Source organism: Monomorium pharaonis, chromosome 9 (genome assembly GCF_013373865.1).
Source record: "Monomorium pharaonis isolate MP-MQ-018 chromosome 9, ASM1337386v2, whole genome shotgun sequence".
NCBI lineage: Eukaryota > Metazoa > Arthropoda > Insecta > Hymenoptera > Formicidae > Monomorium > Monomorium pharaonis.
Window position 1 is genome coordinate 17,139,614 of NC_050475.1, and position 24,630 is coordinate 17,164,243.

Here is a 24,630-nt window from a genome sequence, read left to right on the forward strand (position 1 = left end):
CGACGGCGGGGGGTGGACGCGGACGGTTCTTACCCCCGTTCGCGCCCTCCTCCCGCGGAATGTCGCGCGCCGCGAGCGGATATCGTGCGTGTAGTGCGGCCGGTACAGTTCCTCGACGGAGGAACAGTAGGGGAGGTGCGGCAGCGTTGTTGCGACGACGAGCGTTACTCTTAAACGTTCTGACGACGGGGGGATGACGGTGGTTTTGCGATGCGACAAGCGACATGTATTTTCATGCGTTGCACGACGTGCTCTCGGGCTCCTCCTGGCAATGGCCGGGCAGCACGGTGTAGTCTACGCGATTCCTGCGGAAGGAGAGGAATTACGACACATTCTTTGGGCCGGGAGTCCCCGACTTACGGGGCCGGAGTTTCCGGCTAAATTTTCAGGGAGGGGGGGGGGGAGCAGAGCATCGCGCTCTCCCGCCGGGTATCGTCGTTAAAGAAAGTACGTTAGGCTGGTTAGTAGAGTTAGTCGAGTTAGCGAACTGGATTAACCCGGGAATCAAAATGGCCGCGACTGGACCATAGCGGCGAAAGAGGGGGAGAGCAGGGGAGAGTGAGCATTGGTAGCTTCACCTTTTATTTTGTCGATTACAAGGTAGTTCGCTTTGGAATCGTATGTACAAGTACAAAACTTGCGTACGTATTCGTCATCATACGACACGATTACATTCGCACGTTCCCTCAGAGATCATCTCTCCGAGGTTTCGCTATCTTTTCCCATCTCGAGAAACTTTTTCAATCGATTTATTCATTTCTTCCGGAAGTTACATTTACCGATGAGATTTTCAGATGCTATTTTCTGCGCACTCGGTCGTGATGAGAAAAGAGAGAAAAGCTGGAGCGCTTATTATTCCCGGGTTAATAAAAATAAAAAATACACGCACGCACTCAATACGAGATGGGACATACACACAAATTTAACAATCAAATTTATTCGGATAATTATTCTCCCAAGTTGAGCGTAGAATCGCCGCAGTCTTTTACCACCAGTCTTTCACCACGTGTAAAAGAAACATGATAAACTCACAATTGAATATGCATGATGTAACAATAATAACAATAAACGCGGGACATGCTTCATGCAATCCACTGTGATTCTTACGTGATTTATATCCCTTGGCAGTTAAATAAAATATTACACTACCACGTAGTACACACAACGTGTAATATTATATTAATATTTAAAATACCATCTATAATTCTCTTGGGTGGGGATTTAGTCCGATGCGTAATGAACAAAATGATGAATCGTGTGAGAACCGTGATGATGGAACCTCGTATTAAGATAATAGCGGCTCCGTAAAATATTTTCATTATAACAACGTTTTTTTAATATAATCGTTTTCCGATTCTCCTCAACAAAAATTGAACTGCATTTAAACACTTTTCTGTAACGCCTATCATTCCTCCTTTGATAATATTTTTGTTTTACATGTAAATTATCGAATACGACTTTTTATCATCTATAATTTACTTGGCAGCATTATCAAATGCATAATTTATTTGTGCAAACTTCTTATGAGACTGCATTATTCCTTTGGTTTTCAGTATTGTTTCAAATCACATTAAAATTATCAACATGAGCCTGTGATAATAATTTTTATAATATCTTTCTAATTTGTAAATGATCTAGATCATGTTTAAAATAATGTAGAAAAAAAATACAAATTCTGTGTCATAGCTATAATATTAATTCATATACGTTTTGACTTAAAGTTAAATAAAATTAATAAAAATTATAAAAGTAAAAAATGTGTTGTGTGCGCAAATATACACGCAACATACAAATCTTTAACTTATATAATTTTTTAAAACATATTTTCTACGAAATCGTTTTCGGAATAAATATCTCAATATATTTAAAAAAAAAAGAACATACAAAAATGTGCGTATCTCTTGATATCGCGCATGCCTGCACACATCCGTTTAAACTTTATATTCTATCTACTATATTCTATGTACACAATAATGATAAATAATCATGCAGAGATTTATGTGTGAATATAAAAACATCTGTATAAAATATTGGTCAGAAAAGGATTTTGGGAGAGGGGAATTAAGTCCTCGTCGAAGAGTCGCTATATTCTGCCGTTCAGGTCAATCACCTTCTGATCGCTATGTCTGTAAAATCAAAGTCTTGCTCTACGTCACATCTACAATTACGTAGCTCGCTAAATAGATAAGACGAAATGGCAACATACATATATATGCGATTAAGAAGAAATCCAGTCATAGATGGATATTCCATTCTCATACAAAACATGTAATGTACTTTCTTATTGTATTATTAATACATACAAGACTAACTAAAACTAAATTAACTGCTTCGACGGCAGGCGAAATTTCACTGTTCGTGCCCCTGTGGGCAAGAAAAAAAACTAATTCGCAATTCAAAGATACCTTGTATCTAAAGACTTTCGGGGTCGCTTACGAATCAGACATCAGAATTTTAAAATTAAAAATGGCGGATCTAATATGGCGGACCAAAAATATTTTAATTTAATTTATTTGATAAAAATTCATAATACAAGGGTTTTTGTATTGCTAAATTTAAGGCAAAAAATTTTGTTATTAAAATAACGGATAAGTATTTCTTATAATTATTATATATATATTCTTTTGCAAGTACTCGTTATAAAATTTATAAAGAAACACTATACAGGAACACAAGTAAATAACAATCAACAAACACTCAGAAAAGTTATTCCGATCCTCTTCCAAACGTTGAACAAGAAAAAGCCAGTGCACACGTTGTAAGTGTAATACCTAACAAACACCATGAAAAACGTATCAGGAAGCGTTGTGCTCTCTGTCAGTCGATTAGAAAAAGAAAGGATAATGTGTGTAAAATGCGGTAATATGCCTTTATGTATTGGTTGTTTCGCCAAGTATCATGTTTCCAAATGATAAAAGGCTTATGAGCGTAAATAAGAAAAATTGCAAATTGAAAGCAAACAATAAGAGGCAATAAAACAGAAAAGAATTGTTTTTCAAAATAAATAGTAAAAACAATAAGTAAAAAATAGTTAAAAATAATTTTTTAAAAAATCATAAAAACAAACAAAAAATTTTTGATTAATTTTGACTGCTATTTTGAGTTTGCCATTTTCAATTGTAAAATTTTGACCTTAAATTTGTGTTCAACAACCTAAAAACACCCTCTGAGTATCACATTTTATAAAAATCGAAAAATTTTGTTTATTTTTAACAGTCATTTTGGGTCCGCCATTTTAATTTTAGAGTTTCGATCTTGGATTCGTACTCAGCGATCCAAAAAATCCCTAGATACCAGGTTTCATAACAATCGGAAAATTTTGATTATTTTGGATCCGCCATTTGGGGTCTGCAATTTTGAATTTTGGAGTTTGGACCTTGGATTCATATTCAGCGACACAAAAAACCTTTGAATATCAATTTTCATGCAAATCGATCCAGCCAATTAAAAAATAAACGATGTGCGCTATATGGCATCAATGTCCACTGGGGCATACATATTTTCCGCGCTATATGGCGTCAATGCCGCCGAAACGGTTAAGATGAAGTAGAAAGATCGGCAATACTGGCACACGTTTCCCAAAGTACCTTCTTATTTCTTGAAAATTAAACTGTATTAATACTAATAAAAATACGACCCTCTTAAATAATTTAAGAATTAAAAATCTATAGTTTGTACATTCATGACCTTCTTTTATATAAAATCTGTTAAAAAACGATCTTTATATATAGTTGCGTTACATGTTCACGTCTTGTGAAACAGCTTAAGATATTTGTATAATCGACAAAGAGTTCTACATCAAAATGAAAAGCTTTTAGAAATCCCTATACATTAACTTGTAAACATTTTATAGAAATGACTGTTAAAAAAGAAAAATTAGTTAGCCTATTATGCCAATATTGAGACCTCTTTTCAGACGTTTACCAGTATTGGTGACTTTCCTCTATCAAATTAAGTTAGCTGTTTTTACATATTACAATTAATAATATCATGAAATTAATATCTAAAATGTTAACATGCAATTAAAAATGTACAAAAAAAAAAAAATAGTAACATCTCCACTTTCTCCATGCATGAAATATTAGTGTACCATCGTTGAAACATACAAAAACTTAGCAAGATAATATCTTTATTTTATTAATTGCACGGGCTCAGGATTCCTAAAAAATTATTCAATAGAGTAGCATGCGATAAAAAAATGGATACAAAGCACAAGCAATATTAAAGCATGCATGTATACATACCTGTATAAAATATAGTGCTGTATTATGAAAAATACATCAAATGCCACAGAAAAGAATCCAAGACCAAATTTAGTTGGATCCCCGAAAATACTCTCCCAATCGTCTAAGATAAAAATTTACGACGTTAATGTTTTGCGAAAATTAGAATAAAATTACATAAGAAACGAAAGTATAAATCTAATCTGTAAATTCGTGTTTACCATAATTGTAAGCATTGAGAATCATTTGTAGCATCGACAGAATGCCACCAGTAAAATCTAGGAATATATTTCCTATACTCCAGCCAACAGTAGACTTCCTTCTATAATTATAGAACGCCTGTGGTACATATTTAATGAGCGTTATGCAGAGCTTAACATAGCTGCAGTAGTAGAGGAAATCTAGCCACTGAATTGTCTTGACCCCAGATAATATTAAAGATATTAGTATAAAAATCGCAAATATCCCATGGATAATACGCGCTGTAGTTGATACTCTTTGATTGCCAATCTAGAGTAAAAATAAATATGATTACATCTCCAAATCCCTTTTAGGTAGCTGTCTTGAGATTACATATGCTCTGATCTCTCAATCACGTTTAGTTACCTCATAAATAAAGCACTGTCCGATAGTTATAGAAGTAGCAAATACTGCGTGTAGCGAAAAGAATATATCATTGATCTGTACAGGATTCAAACCTTTTGGATATCGTTCAAAGTATTGATTCTGAAATATTTCAATACATGTATTAATTTTATTGTCACACGTATATACACGCGCATTTTTATTTCCATTATTATCAAAGATTTTTTGTTTATAAAAATATTTTAATATTATTTTTCTCTCTTTCTTTCCCTGTACATACATAGCTTATATTTTATTATAAGATATAAGAACAAATATAGAAATAGCTTACCTCAATCTCAGATATCCAAAAGAGACCACAATTGAACAGCGCGTACATAACAAAACCAACAAGATTTAGCGATAGGTAATCAAAATTAAGGCCCACGACACTCTTACGTTTATAATTAATGTAGATTTGTGGATAGAAGCTTACACTCCATGCTAAAAAGTATATCCACCCAACCACAGCACTAAAATGGTACAAGACATCTGACTTCTCTATTGTCACTCTGACAAATGCTTCGGAGAAACTAAAAAAAGAAAGCGAAATTATTTTCGTGCCTATACAGTTAAAATACTATTTAGAGAACTATGTTTAATAATAAATAGTAGAAATAAAATTTGCTTACTTTAAATTAACAGAATGTAATTGATCTCGCGGTATAATAATAATTTTATAAATAGACATTTTTAACAGTTAATTTCGATAATTATTGTAATTTTGGGGATAAATTTGTATCATGTGATGCTTTTTGGGAGCCAATTTTAAGAAGCATTACAAATCTATAATGTGACAGCAACACAAACTTTAAAGCTCACGTGTATTTCGTTACTGATACATATTTCATAAATTTCGTTTTTCAATTATCACGAAAATATAAAAATTCATTTATAAACGAGTTTGGACACGACACTGCGATTAAACTAGGAACCAATCTGCTCAAAATCTGGGCGCAGACTAACCGAAACCTCAAGTTTCAGCTCCGTTGACAAGTTTAGGTCAAGAGGCTATCTGTGCTGTCTCAACTATCAGTCTTAGTGCAATGGAATGCGAATGTAATGACACTGATCGGAATCTTTTCAGTATTAGTCACGAAGATAGAGAGTGGGCGAGACGAGGCATTAAGTGCCATAGGTCTTCGCTCCCTGCTATTTATTGCACAATACTTAATTATGAATACTTATATCAAATAATTTTTTTCGACACACATTCGTCATATATACGTTTATATAATCGGCCGTAATTAAAAACATCAACAGCTAGTTAGAGTTTACAAAAATCAAAATAATTAAATGGTTGTGAAATCTCTCTATGAAATGATTCGATTACACACATACTTACTCCGTGATATTACTAGGAGTTACATTAGCACTAACAACCGAGTGGCCCGCACTCAAACCTTTAACATGAATAATCTGTTCTTCTGTTTTGTCTGCTATAATAGAAAAGTTAGATGGCGATGCGGATAGCAGATCGGGATGCTGCACATCTATTGTAACTATTGCATTTTTAGGTAATGGTTCCCTGTAAAATAAGAGACATGATAACAAATAATCTCATCTATAACATACATGCTATATGTGTGGAATTCAAAGTATATCGATGATGAACTTCTCATCCATCAAGCGTCCGTAATTGATAAAGTATAAAGTCCAAACATGACATTACATCTTACTAATCGTTATAAGCCTGCTGTTATCAGAAATTATATGATAAGAAAACAAAAAAGTGAATGCTATCGATACAGCATGCTGGGATAAAATAATGCAACTGGAATATAGGTGAAGGTAATGAAATATAGATGTTGGTTGTTTTTTAGTGTTGTTACATTACGAAAGTCTCTGCCAAACTTGAATTGGAATCTTTGCAAACGCGAGTAACAACCGTATCAGCACCATGACCACATATACATGCCTCTAAAAGCAATACAACAGCGACGTATGGTGATTTCCAACATGTAATAGCCAATAAAATTTATAAGTACTCGACGATATCCGTGGCGCGACCCGATGTAATGGCTCAAGTTAGCAACGCATAACAAGCACTACTCACGTTAGTGATAAGGAAAACGAGCTCTGCTCATTGAGATGTACTTTTAAATCCTGCTTCGACGCTCTGAGGGCTCCCTGAACGCACGTCAAAACTGCAAGCACGAAAGACAAAACGTTTAATCTGCAATGAAACCACTTGTGCCGTAAGTATCTTGTGCATTCTTCTCTGTCTCTCACCTGGTAGCAGCAACAGGATCCACGGGTGACGTAGCAAAGCCATATTGCACGATGACTGAAACAAGGCAGTGCGCTAGGCGTTTAGACGTTGATACTATCGCTCCTTGATAAGACGACAATCGTTGTGATTTAGTCGTCGTTTCAAGAACAACGCCATTGTCGTCGCGATTATTCTAACAGCGCATAATTAAGGCGACACAAACGCGGAACAACGACGCGTAGAGAACGACGGGTTTAACCTCAAAACGCGCGGGGTCATCGCGACGACGACTCGTGCGATGCGCCGGTCTCGCATCTCGCCAGCTACACCACTCGTCAACGTTCACGACGACGACGACGACGACGACGACGACGACGACGGGACGATTGTTTCTCGTGGATGTATTGTTTTCGCGGATACTTGCGTAATTTCGCGACTGTCAACGCGTCGAACGACCGCGTTGTCGACGTCGATAACGAGCGTTGATAACGAACATTATCGTCATGGTCATCATCGCAGGAGTGTTAGGACGACGCGAACAAACACGAACACACGCGACGGATCTTGTACATTCGATTTCGGATAGATTTCCAGGCGGCTGAAAAAGCGATAAGGAATAACGAGACGCAACGTCAACAACGAGCACGTGACGCGCTACAGCTGGAATGACACTTGGCGGCAAGAAGTCGAAAGACTTCGCAGGGATGACTGATCCCGCGCACTCTCATTTGGGCGTATGTCCATCAATGTATTATTATTAATGTAGTATTAACTTTAATCTCTATTTCATTTATTTTTTATTTAGTTCTAGTAAAGAAAGATAAGAGCAAATTAATTTGCAATTAAAATTAATACTCTGAACATACTACGTTGTTTTCTGGCGCCTCTATACACGTTGCGACACTTCTGAACTAATTTTTATTACTTTTACAAATGTGAAGAATTTTTTCGATGACTCTTACATGTGCTTTAATATCTTTAGAAAAAGATTTGCTTAGTTATTTATTCCAGGAAAAATTATAAATAAATGTAATAATTAATTACAATCTTAATTTTTTAAGGAAAAAAATTTGCGGGATGAAATTATCAAATCGTATGTACAAAAAGTTAATTAACATTGGTAAAACGGGCATCAATAAACTTAAAAACTCATACATATACATAAAATTTTAAAATCTAGGTAAAAACTCAAGTTAAAAATATCAGAAAAAGAGAAATATTTTAAAAAGAGGAACCGAGAAAATAAATTGTTTAAATCCGATTTGTTTGACATACACTAAAAAAAAAATTTATTAGTTTGAAATAAATATTTTTTCAAATAGTACCAAGCATAAGTTTTGTAAAAAATAAATAATATTTATTTCAAATAAGGTAATATTTTCTATAATGTAAAAAATGTAATATACATTTTCTAGATTGATACAAAATGTATAATGCATTTTCTAAGTTATATAAAATATTATCTTATTTGAAATAAATATTATTTATTTTTTACAAAACTTCTGTTTGGTACTATTTGAAAAAATATTTATTTCAATCTAGTAAATTTTTTTTTCAGTGTAGAAATAAGTATAGGATATTGTTTCGAAACACAATAAAGTGTCATTTTTCATTTTAATAAAAAATATATAAGAGACCCAAGAGAATGAAGACATTCGTTGTATAATGTAATATCCAAAGTCTTTTTTATAATGGATCAGGTTTCTCAACGTTCGTAGCCTTCTAAAGAGATGACTTGCAATTTAGATATTTGCCAGATGTAATGTTACTTTTGAGTAATCAGACGGCGTTGCACAATTTCCTACAAAGTATTGTAATAAGCAAAATTTTCAAAAAATTATGAACCGTGATAACATTTCTATTAGAATTTTAAAATTATTTTGTATGTTTGTGTGTTTGCGGAATAAAATTTCTAACTGATAAAGAACTTCTCGTTTCGAATAAATCTTATAATAAAATTAATTTTTATTTTATTTATTATTGCTTTGTTTTAAATTCTTCTGTTCTTTTAATGTTGTATTATTATTATTCAAAAATTTTGAATAATCTTTTTTTATCATTTTTTATCATTACTTGTAAAGTGCGTGACGATCATATACATACAGTAATTTTGAAAACAGCGAAGAACTTTTTATTCGAAAAGAAATTTTCGACACTGACAATGTAAAGTCCATATTTACCTATTATTTTCTTAAACGCAAGAGAAGCATTGCTTCCTCCTCACGGAGATAGGAAATTTCCGCGACCATCAAAAATTTCTTCTCTCTTATTCACATATATTTATACGTTTCATCGAAAGTTATTTTTTATCGGATAATGCAACGTACCTATGCTCAAGTGACACAACAATGAAACTTTTAAGAGTGTACTAACAAAGAAAAAAACTTTTTTACAACGATAAAACTGATGTAATGCTTTCAAGCGTACAAAAACATGACTTTTGGATTGCACGTGATCCATCTATGATATAAATGACGAAAGAAAATTTAACTAATTACATTAAATTACAAGCACTAATTAACATTAATGCGATTAATTAAACTCCCAAGGGTCATTTCACTGACAGGATTATTTAAATGGTTAATCCTGTGTTTGATCATTTAAATGGTTAATCCCATCCCTTTCGCTATACATCGGAGAAGGAAAATTCGGTTGAATTTCGTATGCCATGGGTTAGCGTCAATTCATGCGATTTCGTTCAATGGTTATTTCCATTTAGCTCGATCATCCTCGATTCGCTCTTTTTTCTTGTTTTTGCGCTTAATGCTTAGTGCTCGACGATAAACTTAATACGCTTTAGTGGGTCAAGTCTCGGGGAAGTGCCACCGAGATTGCAAAAAGGCCAGCACAAATTCTAAAGAAGAAAAAAAAAAGATATGAAGAGTATGATAACAACTGCGTGAGAGAGAAAAGGAAAGAGAACGATATGTCAAACACGTGATATGGAACGACGAGATTTACTTACTATGGAAAATTCGTATGATAAAATTTACGAGAAGAAAGATATGAATTTCGTGTGGCGAAAGGATTTGACGCGCTAATAACAAAATAAACCGGATTATACGAAAATCAATAAATCGAATAATTCTCTTTACTCGTAATCTAATTGAGAGAATGTTTTTTTTTTATTATAACGGTCACATTTGGCGTATTTTCGATAACTCGCTCTCTCGTAGCTCTTTTTTACTCGTAACGTTTTTATTCGTAAAATCCTATTTTATATTAACATTGTCATGTTTCTACTCTATTACATGTAGCAAAAGTAAATACGCTTTCGTGAAATTTTTGTTACGCGTACGTATGTGTATGTGTATGTACTGATTCGCGATGTGAAATGTATTTCCTACTGTGGAGTCCACAGTGTGGACCGCGTTCGAAAGAGCTTGAAAAATACTGTGTTCTAGGCGAATACATGGCGGCTCGTGTACGAAAGAGAGAGAGAGAGAGAGAGAGAGAGAGAGAGAGAGAGAGAGAGAGAGAGAGAGAGAGAGAGAGAGAGAGAGAGAGAGAGAGAGAGAGAGGAGAACAGGATAGAATTTTTATTTTTGATACCTAGCGCTGCGGATCCATTTGAGCCGAGATATGTGCACGTAATGCGCAAAAAAAGGAAATAAAAAAAAAGTACGTAACTTTACGTCGTAAAAGATCCTAATTAGAGCCGGATTAAAGGGACGGTATTTCATAAAAATAAGGCAGAAACGCGCGGGGAATAAAAATGACCGCTCATTTATTTCGCATTTAGGTAAATTCGTTTAATAGCGATTATTATACCGCGAATTTAATTAAGCACGAAAATAACAGACGATTTTTATTCTCGCAATGCCGGGAAATACTTTTTTTTAAATAATAATGCTACCCCCGGGTGCACACACGTGTCGGGTTTTTATTCCTTAATTTTGTATTACGATACGATTATTATACGCGAACGATTTGCATGAATTAAAATCTAGACGGTCGGGTATAATTATCACAAACAATTATCACAAATTAAAGATTAAACATCGAACGGAGGCTACTCGCCTGATGTCCGTTTCATGCTAATTTCTTATCATCGGTCAATTACTTAATCGCGCGCAGATTTCAATGTAGGTTGACGTTCTGTTGCCGATTAGAAAGTATAATTTAACGCGACAACATTAATATTTCGGCACAACATTATGCTGATGCGCTTCTGGATTTCTTATACAAATTTCAAAAGGTATACATATACATGTATCTTATGCGTAGACAAAAATAATATAATATTATACGAATAAATTATAGTTGACCAATAGAAAAAAAGTAATTATATCAATCTTGCTTATTCATGTTCAATAAATTGTTTTAATATATATAGAATATTTATTTATATGTCAGACTTGCCTCATTTACACCTGTTTCTCCAAGCGGAATTCTCGTTCGAGAATTAATTCGCACGATTAAGGTTAATAGAAACCATACCTCACAAGATTTGCATCCGACATCGGAGAGTATAATACTTAGGGCAACAATATCCCCAACTTTATCTACGACGTAATTCTTTCCTTAATATCCAACCGTCGTCGGAACGTAATCGAGGTGGCGCTACCACCTTCGTATATTTCCGAGAATATTTCAGGAGAGGGGCTCCGCTCCTTTTCTATCGTTCTCTCTCATCATAATCCCCGTGATACATTAAGGCAAAATGTCGCACATTACAGCCACGCGTCGCTCGATATATCATTACGCGCGGAGTCGGCGGCGGCCCTTCCGAATCTCTCGGCGCGTCGCGCCGCGCCGCGTCGGATTTATATCGGCCGGCCACGCGCCGTCGCCGCCGCCGCTCGACTCGACGGACGGCATCGGCATTATTATTCCATCGGCGGAATTATTGGCGCAATTAACTGTCCGGCTAAACGGTTTTAAATACTCCGCGCCGCGCCGCTCAGCCGGCTTTTGTCACCCGCTCGTGGCCCCTCACGGCCGGATCGATGGAGCGCGAAATATGCGCGGCCGCCGGCCACTCTCCGCCCGCCGTTCGTCGTCGAGAAATTTTTTATGGCTCTATTCCCGATTTTATCGTGGCTCTCTTCCTTTTTTTATGAGGCCAGCGCTACATGCGCGCGACCGGCCGATTTACACGTGAGCCTCTCTCTCTCTCTCTCTACACGCCCACGGATCTCGAGATGGGGCCATGAATCGCCGTGAAGTGGACACGGCGACCGAGTAACATTGTTTCCCCGCGATCTTCAGAAATTCAGAGACGATCCTCCAGTGATCTAGGTCGCCGCGACTTCTTCTTTTAACTTTCGTTTATTAGATACTTCAATCGTCGGAACTGAAATCGATCGAACGACAAGAGGTTGGTTCGGCCATCCGCTCTTCGTTAAAAGCCTCGAAAAGCCACCCGCATTTCCACCGTTGTTTACCGCCCGTTGTCGATCGCGCATTGTTTGTGAAATGTTTACACGGCTAAGCAGTAATTTATCTAATATTCTATCGCATTCATAATTGCATATCGATTTTATTTCGACAAAGGTGCGCAGCGGGAGAATGATATTCGATTGCTACGATGCAATTTTCCTTCGCGTAGCAATCCGCGCCCGCGCTCAATCGCGATTTTCGCTCGGAGGATTCGGTTTCGCGTATCCATATTTATAACGCATTTCCCATAATGTGTCGGAGAACACAATGGCGTTCGTTGTAACGCGCGTCCGTATTTTTTTTTTTTTTTTTTTTGTTCCTCCGCGCGATGCTCGCAGTCGCGAAATTATAGTCGCGAGAAGAGGGAAGCTGCGGAGCCTTCATTAATTTCCGTTTGATCCTATACTTTATTACGTATATTCGAAAACAAATTATAGGAGGGCGCGAATAGAGCCCCCGCGCGTCCACGGCCGCCGCGTATTATAAATCATGAAGCGCGGACCCCGTGCATGCGACGGGATGCATTAGCGGTATTCTGTCATTTTCTACGAAAATAACCGTACCGATTGCCAGGATTCGTGTACGTATACGAGTGGGATTGCGAAAACAGCTTGTAATAGCTACGTCGAAATTTGAGCACTCATGCTTTTATCGTGTGAATATTGATGGGCATTGTTCGTCGGAGCGTGAATTTCATGGCTGGCGACGAGGCGTTTACGGTGTAAGCGCGGACTATTGGCGCGAGATTATCCGCGCAATGATATGGTAGCTCATTTTTGTAAAATATCGTTGATACATATATGTATATCGCGGCACTAGTGACGCTACTAAAAGACGCTCGATCATTTAGCCGCCTTTCATTCGATGATAAATTTTCCTCGTAAAGGTATATTATTATGAAAACGATATTAACGATTGCTAACTTGATATTAACGATACTAATCAATATTGAATAATTAGTTATATAATGTTTAATTCGATCGCATTAAGTATCTCTAACTTTACTTTAAAAAATAGATCTAGTGTATAAAGAATCTTTTCTTTTTTTAGTTTATTGTATTTTCCTATACAATTTATTCTATGGTCGCCTCACGCTTTTCTTGTATGCTTTAGTCAGCTATCGACGTAAATTTACGAGTTTCTTGTCGGTTCACCCTTTATTGTGGATCCGGTTTCCAATATTAATATCATCGTCCAACGCGTTTGATCGTATCACAATATCGGATTTCGTGAGATGTTTGAGAAAGCACCGCATATAAAAAATAATATGTTTTTAATTTGTTATAAAATATAAGAAATAACATTACAAAGTCGACAGTTGTATCACATGCACTTAACTATAAAAATATGTATGCGTTATAAATATACAAAGAGTTTTTTAAAATACGTACTATTAATATTTAAAATTTTTATATTCAAACAGAAATGTAGATATATCATCAAGCTATTAAATCATAGACTTTTAGAAATCTTCTACTATATTCTATCTAATGTTCTTGATTACATTTATCATTTTTCTCTGAGAATCTGATAATCAATAATTCAAAGTCTTTTTATTTGAGAATAATTTTTCATTCAAATATCTCTGACAAACAGATTATTTTATTTTTAAATTAACATTTTTTAAATAATAAAAATAACCAACATTGATCATTAATTTTGTTATTTTGTTTATCTGTAAGACAGTTTATATACTGTATATATATATATATATATATATATATATATATATATATATATGTTATATATGTTGTATCGCTGCTAACTTATGGTATTCCCTTGGTGTGTTTTTATAAAAAAACTGAATAATACAAATCCGCATGCAATGCTTTCATGCTCCGTTTCTCTTTTTATTTATTTTACTTAGTTTGTTTTGTTTTGCGGTGCCGAGATTATTTTGTTCAATTTCATAAAATATATTCATTGTTGTTTTTTCGCGATCTTCTATTTCTAATTCGATTTCTATCGTGAATTTATGATCTCATAAAATAGCGATACTGGACATAAATATGAATATTTAAAACTTCATTAGAAATATTTTTATATTTTAATATTTTTTGAAAATAAGACAGAAAGGATGCTATTTTATTGACAATTAGAGGCATCTAATTTTTTTGATAAAATATACAAAAACAAATATAAAGTGCATTGACTGAAAGTTTTAAATTAAATATCCATCAGTCTGCTATTAATCATTCTGAGAGTATAGAATTTTTAATTTATTTATTAAGCAAGCGACTGTTTAATTCTTTCAATTCATTTTCTCTTCTATTTAATTAAAATACGTTTAGTTTTTTGCTAATCTATTATACATTTGTTATTAATATTATGAAAAAATATCTTACTTATTAAACAAATGTTAATTAAATGCCAATAATATATTATGACATTTGATCTCTGCACCTTGACCTGTATCGAATTTTATTATGAAATCTCTCTCATTATTAATTGATGAAATTACTTGTTGAGATGTTGAGATTGATTGAGTGGCAGCATATTTAAACGATTCACTTGGGAAAAGCCACGATGAGTTTGTCATTGACTGTCGCTGAAGTGACAATAATGAGATAGCATCATTTCTAAGTCGATCAAGAAGTTGATTAGACAGGACATTCGAGCAGTCAAGGATATAACATTATATATTCTATTAATAATCTCGGTCTATGGAAAGTAAATGATCGACATTCCAGGTCTAGTTTACAAGTATTACATATTTGACTATCATATATGCATAAGTCAGTGAACGAAGTAGCTATCGATAAAATGTATGAAAAAATAAAACCGGTACTCTTATGCTATACCGAGTGATTATAAAACGCGCATGGATGATCATTAGACGCATTTCTTGAATCGAAGCTTTTTGTTACAAATTCCTTGAGAGTTTTCTAATTGTTCACAAATTATTGACGTTCACGGCGTTTCTAGAAGTAATTGACCCCCGAAGAGTACGTCCGCAGGATTTAGTCAAGTTGCGTGCGGGACGTCTCGTGCAACACGAGGCGTACTTGCGAAGCGTGTAGGCTACTGTTCTGCCAAGTGAGTTTATCCCTTTAGCTGGCAAAATTGCAAAGTGTAAAGTAGAAATTTCTGGCGTACAAATTATGACAGTTAATAACCAGAGCGCGCACGTACATAACGCGTAAGTAGATAATCGAATTAATTGCGGCGCGCGCGTTCAAATAAATATATCCCCTCCCCCCACCCCTCCCCGTTCTCTCGACCGACGGTGCCGCGTTGTAAAATTCAATGTAATGCGAAATATAATATACATATCGCGCGCGTATGAGATATAGGCAATACGCAATTTCCGCTCACAGCTCGTAACGTGTCATCGCGTAAATAAATAAAAATGGTGTCGTCGTATGCTGTTGGCGGAACGAAATCCGGTCGAATTTACAAACCAGTGGAACGGGAGTGAATATTTAATTACGCCATTTGTTTATCCCATTCCGCCGAATTGCTAATTCGCGCAACCGAGTGTCCGATATCCTCGAACAATAAGCGGCCGTGTATTAAGCTCTATTTACATTTCTCATTATAACGGTCAAATTATCGTTGCTCTGACGCTTATGACTTCGTGACGTTTCATTCGTAATTTTATTTAACGTTATTTATCATGATAATGGAAATGGAATAAAATCCGTACTGGCGCGACGTGGAATAACTCAGGAAGGAATAAGCTCTATTTGAAAATAAATTCCTGTTAATTCTCTAGAATATAATTAGATTTGCAAGAATGCAGTTTTAAATCATCAAATTCCCTTTAAAATTAATTAATCAAAAATCGATTAAAATATCTCTCGATAATGCAAGCCGTATTGCTGTCTAACCTAACATCTTCCGATAAGATGCGCAAGTCTTTTTTTAGCGCGGCGTCTCAAACGTACATCGCTTTATCATTTTAATTTTACGTTTCAAGATTAACATTTTTAATTAATAAATGTTATTAATTCATAGGCGATTTTATCTCTACGTGACGTGCGCGGCGCAAGTCGTTAACATGTTACATTCCTTTTTTGATTAATTTAAGCAATATTTATTACTCATTAACGTGACCGGCTGAAAAGGCCGCTCGCGTGTCTCGATTGTCTTACATATTACGAACTCTTCGTGAATCACGTGTGCATCGATAACGAGATCCGGCATTGTCTCGTGACCGGCAGATATGACGCTGCACGCGCAGAAATATGCAACGCGCTTTTCTCGGCGAGCGCCGAGAATGAGGAAGCTCGCATTATTAATAGACGCTACTTTTCACGAGTTAAATGTTTATCACGGCGCTGCGTTATCGCCAATATAATCTTTTTCGTCGCGTTATTTTTCAAGGCAGGCTCGCCGATTAATTTAGAAATCGGCTTCTCCTCCCAATCCAAAACATTTCCCTTTGGCAAAAAAAAAAAAAAAATTCCAGAGGAGATTCGCGCGATATTTTTGCCATTCTATTCCGAAATGAATGAAAGGATCGCGCGAATACAAATACAGCGGACTCGATACGAGAAAATTCCTCGCAATGCCGAACGCAATGCCAGCAGCTTGCGCAATAACGCGGTGCTACGCTAATCAAGAACGAGCGCTAATAACATTTTTATCGGCGCTACCGTAGCCGCTATTTGTCCATTTTATCTTGGCTGTTCGAGAGAGATTTCAAGTCGCCTTCGATTCGGCGGCGCGGCTAGACCGCAGCTCCTCTTTCTCTCTCTCTCCACGTTGCTTAATAATAGAATACGAATGCGCGGTACCTCGTAACGGTACGAATCGTGCATCGCATATCCGATCCGTTGCGAAATTTCCATTTGTTGCGGATAGTGCAGTTTTGTTTACGATACGCTGTAGGCGATTTTGCGGAATTTTCAACAAAAAACAACTTGCGTCGTTAACACTGTATTCGTGCCGATGTGCCGCGCGCGTGCTTTTTGTCGCGCCATTCTACTGCGCCGATAAAGCTCTCCCTCCCCTCTCTCGTTTCATCCAGTATGAAGAAGTTAAAAAGCTCGCGTAAGCCCCGTATGTCCGATCCCGGCGTGTTCATGAATAATTCACAATTTATTGAGTTTTAATATCAATATCGACGCGATCGCGGATTAATCGACCGGCCCGGTATCCGCGCGCCTTTCTTGGTGACGTTTTACGTGCCGCCGACAATTGGACACTTTTCCGCCGTTTCGGAAATTATTTATTTTTCAGCGGCGTTTGACGCGCGCGTACGGTAGTTTTTGCGAAATAGTATAAAATGGCTTCATTGAAACTTTACCATTTTATTCCATTTTCCAAAAAGTCCATACACAACAGCAAGGATATTGTGCCGGTGAAACGTACACCGGCGCATATCGACGGGTATCGTAACTAAAATGGAAAAAACCTGTCAGCATTAAAACTTTCGCATTGCAATCCGCAATGTTTTTGCGATAAGACATTTTCTATTTTCGAATGTTAAATACTTTATTTTATCGCTGTAACGGGCAACCGATTGTCGTGGTTAAATAACTTGTTCACGTGCGATACGCTCGTAGATAAACTCTTCGCGGTAATACTTGATATCTCTTTTCTTCATCATATCACAAAAAAATGCCACAACTGAGTAACATATCGATACTCGATATTCGCTCGAGATATAATGATAACAAGCTTTATTCGATTTGGCGATGCAATTGTCAGACAGAATGACCAAGCAATTTTTCGTTTGAAAAGTTTTCATATAAATTTATGCGTTCGATACATATTATTTTTTAAATAAAAGTTTGCGTTATGCATTTATGCATCGTGCAAAATATTATTTTATAAATTATAACCCGATTCCTAAATACATTATGTAATTTTTCTTCAAATATCGAATATTTAAAATGTTATTTTACTGCAAAGTATCCTATAATGCGTATTTTATTACATAATCACATATTAAATATTTTTTGCCAGAATTAATCAGAGATTTCAAAATTATCTTTTAATTAATAATTTAAAATAATTAATTTGTTTTATATGCAATCATTAAAAAATTTATTCAAAAATAGAATATCTCTAATAGACTTTATGTATAATTAAAACCTTTCAATTACATCACGGAAGAAGAATATTACATTTATAAAAAAAACAGATTGATATTTTATTTCCTAATGTCTCTCACTCAGTTTTTAATTCTTCCAATAATCCCGTTGCGAATAATTACTAAGAAGAATCGCGCGCGTAGAAATTGCTGGACGTGCGAGGCATTCTCACAATTTACGAAAGCCAGCGACGCACGTTTTATTGTATGCGTGCAAAACGTGTTTTATGCCAATGACTTACGGCCTATTTGCAACCGCATTCAATGCCCTCGTTTTTCCTGGTTTCGAATAACTACACGTTTGCCGATGGTCGATCGCACAACACGGAGTGATGGGTCCCCTTTCCCCTTTCGCCGCTGATCGATTTTGATTTCACGGCTAGTTTCGCGGAAATTAAATCATTGCGTGATCGGCAAAAATGACGGATCGCTTTGTCGTAAATTCATGCGGTGCGAAATTCGCCGCCACGCATTCTCTCCCAAACAGAGATGATTTTCCAATACTTTAGACAGTTTTTTCTTAGCGTTCCCTTCAATCAACGCGCGAATGAAACTTTATGTAATTGATTATACGTACATAAACAATACTGTAAGTAGCGAATCGCAAAAAACAATGGAAGAATAAATCAAAGTTTCGCTACGGATCTAAAAGGAGTAGAGTGCTTGAGCGTGATACCAGCAATAGTTACAGATTAGGCGTGGGTAGTAATACCTAATAATTTATTACTTTGCTCGACTTATTTCCGCCATTGTCCCTGACGCGTCGTTCATTAACTGCGGCGTTATTTCAGTTGGTTTCACGAGCAATCACGATTATTACGATGCGTTCTGCCGGTTTTTACCGTCCTTGATTTACCGATAAAAGTTTGCGCCGCAGCGTTCACTCACCTGTCAAATTTCGCTCAGCCGCGACAGTTAAAATCTACCATCGAGAGATGCAGAGACATCCAATCTCTGCGCGTTACAACTGACTTCACGAGAGATCGTCTGTAACGAGAAGCTTTTTATTAAAGGCCGCTGAAATATGCATGCTCGTAAACAGAAATTGAGAGGGAGTTTGCGTCAAAAATTTTCATTCAGATATTCTGACAGAAAAAAGTTCTTCTTTGAGTGACTTTGAACGACAGCGACTCAATCTTGTCTATTTTATTGCATTAGCGCCATTTGATTTCTAAAGTAACATTATTTAAAAGGCATTTAAAAGAAAAAAAATAATGTTTTCCATCTATTCAAAACGTTGTAAATTTTGTAAAATATTATTTCTTTTATTTGAATGATCTACAATTGAAAAATTCTATGAAAAGTTTTATAAAAATTGGTTTCAAATCTCATTTGATAATTAGATAATAAACATTCGTTTTTATTATCGTACTACACTTATGTTAAAAGTTTAATGACTCAATCTAAATTCGGGATAAAATAAAAAAAGCATACCACTGTGTCGTTATCATCCGATTCAATTGAATTTGAAGGAATACAAATGATCTGAAGGAGTTCTTGATCCTGTTACATCTAAAACCACGTGGTTATCATCCCGGTGAGCAAACACTTTCGACCACAGACGACTCAGCACTGTGCGGGGAATCCAGCTTGTTGATAAATGCGATCACTGAGCGACGATCTTGACTTTAATCTCAAATCGAAGATTTGCCGATTGAATTTTCCCGTGCTCGTTTCCGATGCTCGAAGTCCTTGAGCTTGATCTTGAGTTCATGAAGTTTCCTAGTTTCGTTGCGGACGATTGTAATAGGAGTTCGGAACTAAAGGAAATATAATTTCTTTGATAAAAGTCGAGAAGAATACGGCTCGTAATACTCGTGTAATAATACTATAATTACAACCATATTTTACGTTACTAGAATCTTTCGATTTTTTTTACTATTATCCAACTCATATTTCAATTCCAAAATGGTTTTTCAGTGGAATTCATCATTATCGCGTAATACCTCACTATCAGCAACCTTATTGCTATCGTTATCTATATGTAATAACGATAGAGAGCAACGTGATAAAATCACGTGATATTATTGTGTCTACCGTGTAGTTCACACAAACTGACTCGACACGGCTCAAGGCACTCGTTCAATTAGCGTCAACCGTCGCTGTGATTTTTTTTTCGCGTGGAAAAAAAAAACAACCTCACCATTAGTGACCGATTACGCTGATAACAATCGGCGGCGTCCGCAGCGATTCCTCTTGAAAAACTGTCGTTTCTCGCGAAAACCGCGACGTGACAACCGCCACGTAAATCGACCGGTTCGGTCGGGCGTACGCGACTCGCAAAGGCCCGCGCGAGATCGCTCGTATATATAAATCCTGTAAGAGGGTCTCCCCCCCTTTCACGCTTAAAATCTTTTCCCCCCATGTATGGCGTGCCCCTCCATCTTCATCCTGTATACGATCATGCGTTTATTTCTGCGCGTGTGAGTTCAAATTTTGCATTTTTGCTCCCTTATAATGCGCTAATTTGAGTTTTCCCCTTTGACGAGAAACGCCAGATACCTTCCTCGACGTGTGTCAATTTTCGCTAGAACGTGCAAATATAAATTGCACCATCTTCCAAAATCTCAGAAAGTGACAAGCGCAAGTCATGTTTGTTCTTTTACTTACTTGATTGACTCGGATGACTAGGAGACTATTGTATTAAAGGAGAATAACTGAATTTCGCTATCTTCGCGTGATTATTTCCACTTCTATATATATTAGATAACATTGATGCTAGATGGTTTAGATTTGAGTATTTTGTTTCCTTATATTAAACTCGTCAAGCATATTATCCAGAAAAAAAAAACGAATCGAGATATTTTCGGTCTCATTGCGATTTTTTCCAGGAATTACACTTTATATATCTACGATATCTTCTCTATATCTACAATATTTATCGTTAAATGTTATTCGATTAGATTATTCGATTCTACATGATTTTGAATATTAACGTGAAAAATGCCAATCACTGAAATGTGTCACTGAAAAACTGTGTTGCAAATAAATACAACTTTAAATGAGTATCGTATTTCCCGTGTTTTTATTATAGTATGTTATCTAGATTGAATAAAAAAAATTAGTGTTATTCATCGCAATTGCAGTTTGTTAATTGAAGGGATAAAACATCTTGAGTTATTAATACGCATTGAACTATTCACATGCGCAATGTAATGACAACATGACAAAGCAATAAGTGATTAATCGATGTTTATTGAATTCAATTGAGACTATTGCACGTTCGTCAAGCTGCGGCCAATGAAAGTTATTAAAAACTGATCGTTACATTTATCGATGTACCAACGATGAGAAAATGAGAGTGCTGAGTAATTATTAAAATAATTTTGAGTATCCTGTTTTATATATCTAATGAATACAAATGTCCATTAATAAAATTATCAATAAAGCTATCGACACAATCGAAACGACAAGCACGGAACGGCAGTATGAGATCATATTTAATGGCGCCAAAGTAAAACAAAGTATAAATTAAATTTCAAGATTTCTTTAAAGTAGAGATAGAAGAGAGAAAGAAGCGGGAAAGAGGTAGAGAGTATAGAGTTCTTATTCTTTGTATTAATTTGCATTATTTTTTAGAATTTTAGAATTTTTGAACACGGCAAAATTAATATTATCGTGAAATAAAAGAAATTGGCAACAATTCTTTTCATTACAATAGTCAGGAATCGAGACGTATTTGTAAAATTAATGGGCTATCACAATTATTATACATATCGAACGCTACATATATAGTTTGCTGTAATATCGTCAATCAAATATCGCGGTGCTTTCGACGAAAATAATATCAAGGCATATCACTATGGTGTATGAATACGTCCGTCAACACGACCGATAGTGAGATCTAAACGACCAATCACCTTGACACTGACTCGGCAAGGGAGCTAATTCCGTACGAACAAAGAGGGAAGGGGGGGGGGGAGCAGATGTGTTCATCGTGCAATAAGTCACACGTGAGCGATACGCCGAAATGACGGCGAGATATTCGCGGTACACATGGTGCCGTGATGTCGTCACGGAATGACGAGGCGAATCCGAGGAATGACGTACCTCACAGCACATTGCACGAGTTCTACCCCCCTTCGCCCCGCCCCCCATACGCTTAGATCTTCCAGATCGTCGGGATTACACGCGATTGACACGAATTCCAAGAGTGCGATGAATGGCCGAGCGACGACGGCCTTGCTTTCTATGAGCTTGCCTTCGTGACGCCAATTTCGAGGAGACGACAATCGTATAGAATAAGAATGCGCCTATGAAAGTAATTCAACGTCATCGTTACGTTTTGCGCTCGCAGATAGACGGTACTGTAGGTTGTGTAAGCGTTAGTAATTCTATTATAAATGTGAACCAACTAGCACTAACTTCTTGTATTAAAGCTCCGATTCCCTGTTTTGCAAGAATTATTTTTAATGTATGAATAATAATTTAATCTTGAAGGCGGTAATGAGCGAGGTGAACACGATGTGATGATAAAGTTGAATAATTCATAAAATTCATGAAAAATGAGCTTCTGGCTTTGTTACGCATTTCACGGTTTCAATTATCGTGATGTACTAGTACGTCGTGAATACAAATGACTGTGACAAATGACTGGTTGAATGTTATTTTTAGAAATATGCAAATGAAAGCCTCCTTACCTACTATGCTTCACGCGCTCTTGGAATTGTAAAACAAGAAACACTTCGGCAAATAAATTTCTTCAAGAAGCCTTTCCATCTGTATAGTTTACCCGCGCCGAATATTTATACATCTAACAGTGATTGTAAAACGAATAAAAGTTTTTTTTGTGTACAGTTAACTGTACATTTGATGAAGAATGTGTTAATTGCATTGTTAGAAGATTCAAGTCACATAGATGTGCTACTAATGTGAGTCGCTTCAGATCAAACATAGCCTTTGTTCGAGAATTTAACTTAACGTTGTGATTATATACTCTATAAAAAATTTTTTTTAAATTACAACTATAATAGTAGATAATTTTGAGACCAACTATAATAGTTGTAAATTTTCTCGTGTCTATAATTTTGCAGTATACGAGTAAAAATAATTTAATATGTCATAAATTTGTTTACGGTGTATACACAAGTGTAAAAAACAAATTAAGAAATTATTGCCAAATTTATATACAAAATTACATACACATAAAAATTTACAACTATTATAGCTGGTCTCAAAATTACTCATTATTATAGTTGTAATTTTACAAAAATTTTTTACAGTGTACAAGATATTACACAATAGCGCGTTCACTCCGATCGCGACATCACTTTGGTTAGAAAATGCCATTCTTGTTCAACTGTGTTTCGAGACTGAAAATTTGGCGCACAGTTTAATGAACTTGAAAATCTGTAAAACCACACACGAAATATCAGCACGAAGATTCAACTGAACCGAATATAAAACTCACCTTTAACTAGTTATTTCACACATACTGATTTACATTTTTCTACTATTATTTATTTTTTGCACTTGTCCTTTGTTTAATCAATTTCTTTTCCGATTATTATAAATTGCACGCACATTTGATGAGCTTCCCCAGCCAAAGTGATGCCGCGATCGGACTGAACGCGCTATATCGTGTGATATCTTGTACATTAAAAAATGTATGAATTCGGCATTGTACCGTATATCACAAATGATACATAAAATGATAATGTCACGTGTCAGCCAAGTAGATATAATTTCCGAACAACATATTGGAAAATATTCGATCAAGCCCTTTCGGCGGGGGATTTGTCAGCGTTTGTTATAAATAATGCTTCGGTAGAGCTCGTTCTATGTCGAGTTAACGTATAGCTTCATTAACGGATTATACCGTACCATAATTAGCTATTGCAAATTTGATTCGATAACGTCGTTTCTCCCTCGCCCCCTCCCCGTCTCTCCCCTTCTGTCTCTACGCCCTTGATAAGCGATCATTTTACCATTACAGCGACGGGAAAAGCGAATCACGTCAAAAAGTGGATTGTGGCCAGTCTATTTGTTTCATGATCATATTATCCGTTCAAACGGATAGGCTGTTACCGTCTCGTGAAAAAAGCCATATTCCAAACTCATTTACGTTATTAGTACATCCTATCTTTTTTTTTTCACTGTTTAAACGCTAGTGAATCGTCTAGACTTTATATCAACGAGGAATTTGATAA

At 35.9% G+C, this 24,630-nt stretch overlaps 1 protein-coding gene and 1 long non-coding RNA gene across 4 annotated transcripts in view; one reads left to right on the forward strand and one right to left on the reverse strand.

Annotated features, from left to right (window-relative positions):
- Positions 1-172: 172 nt before the first annotated feature.
- LOC105838700 (cystinosin homolog) lies at positions 173-20,758 on the reverse strand. 3 transcript variants are annotated; one of them, XM_012684440.3, is made up of 11 exons: positions 20,625-20,758; positions 19,916-20,241; positions 19,370-19,468; positions 7,080-7,134; positions 6,904-6,994; positions 6,193-6,375; positions 5,140-5,380; positions 4,830-4,949; positions 4,445-4,733; positions 4,245-4,347; positions 173-305 (listed from the first exon to the last, which is right to left on the reverse strand). In XM_012684440.3, the coding sequence occupies exons 4-11, from the start codon at positions 7,120-7,122 to the stop codon at positions 233-235; spliced, it is 1,143 nt and encodes a 380-aa protein (XP_012539894.2). In that variant the 5' UTR covers positions 7,123-7,134; positions 19,370-19,468; positions 19,916-20,241; positions 20,625-20,758; the 3' UTR covers positions 173-232. The 3 variants fall into 3 exon arrangements, with proteins under 3 accessions (XP_012539894.2, XP_012539895.2, XP_012539896.2); XM_012684441.3 differs by lacking the exon at positions 173-305 and adding an exon at positions 566-2,126; XM_012684442.3 differs by lacking the exon at positions 173-305 and adding an exon at positions 566-4,160.
- A 127-nt stretch (positions 20,759-20,885) lies between these two features.
- The window catches only part of LOC114255225, a 60,776-nt gene continuing 57,031 nt past the window's right edge, over positions 20,886-24,630 (forward strand). The window contains exon 1 of the long non-coding RNA XR_004964548.1: positions 20,886-23,352. This is a non-coding gene — a long non-coding RNA (uncharacterized LOC114255225). The remainder of the gene's footprint in view (positions 23,353-24,630) is intronic.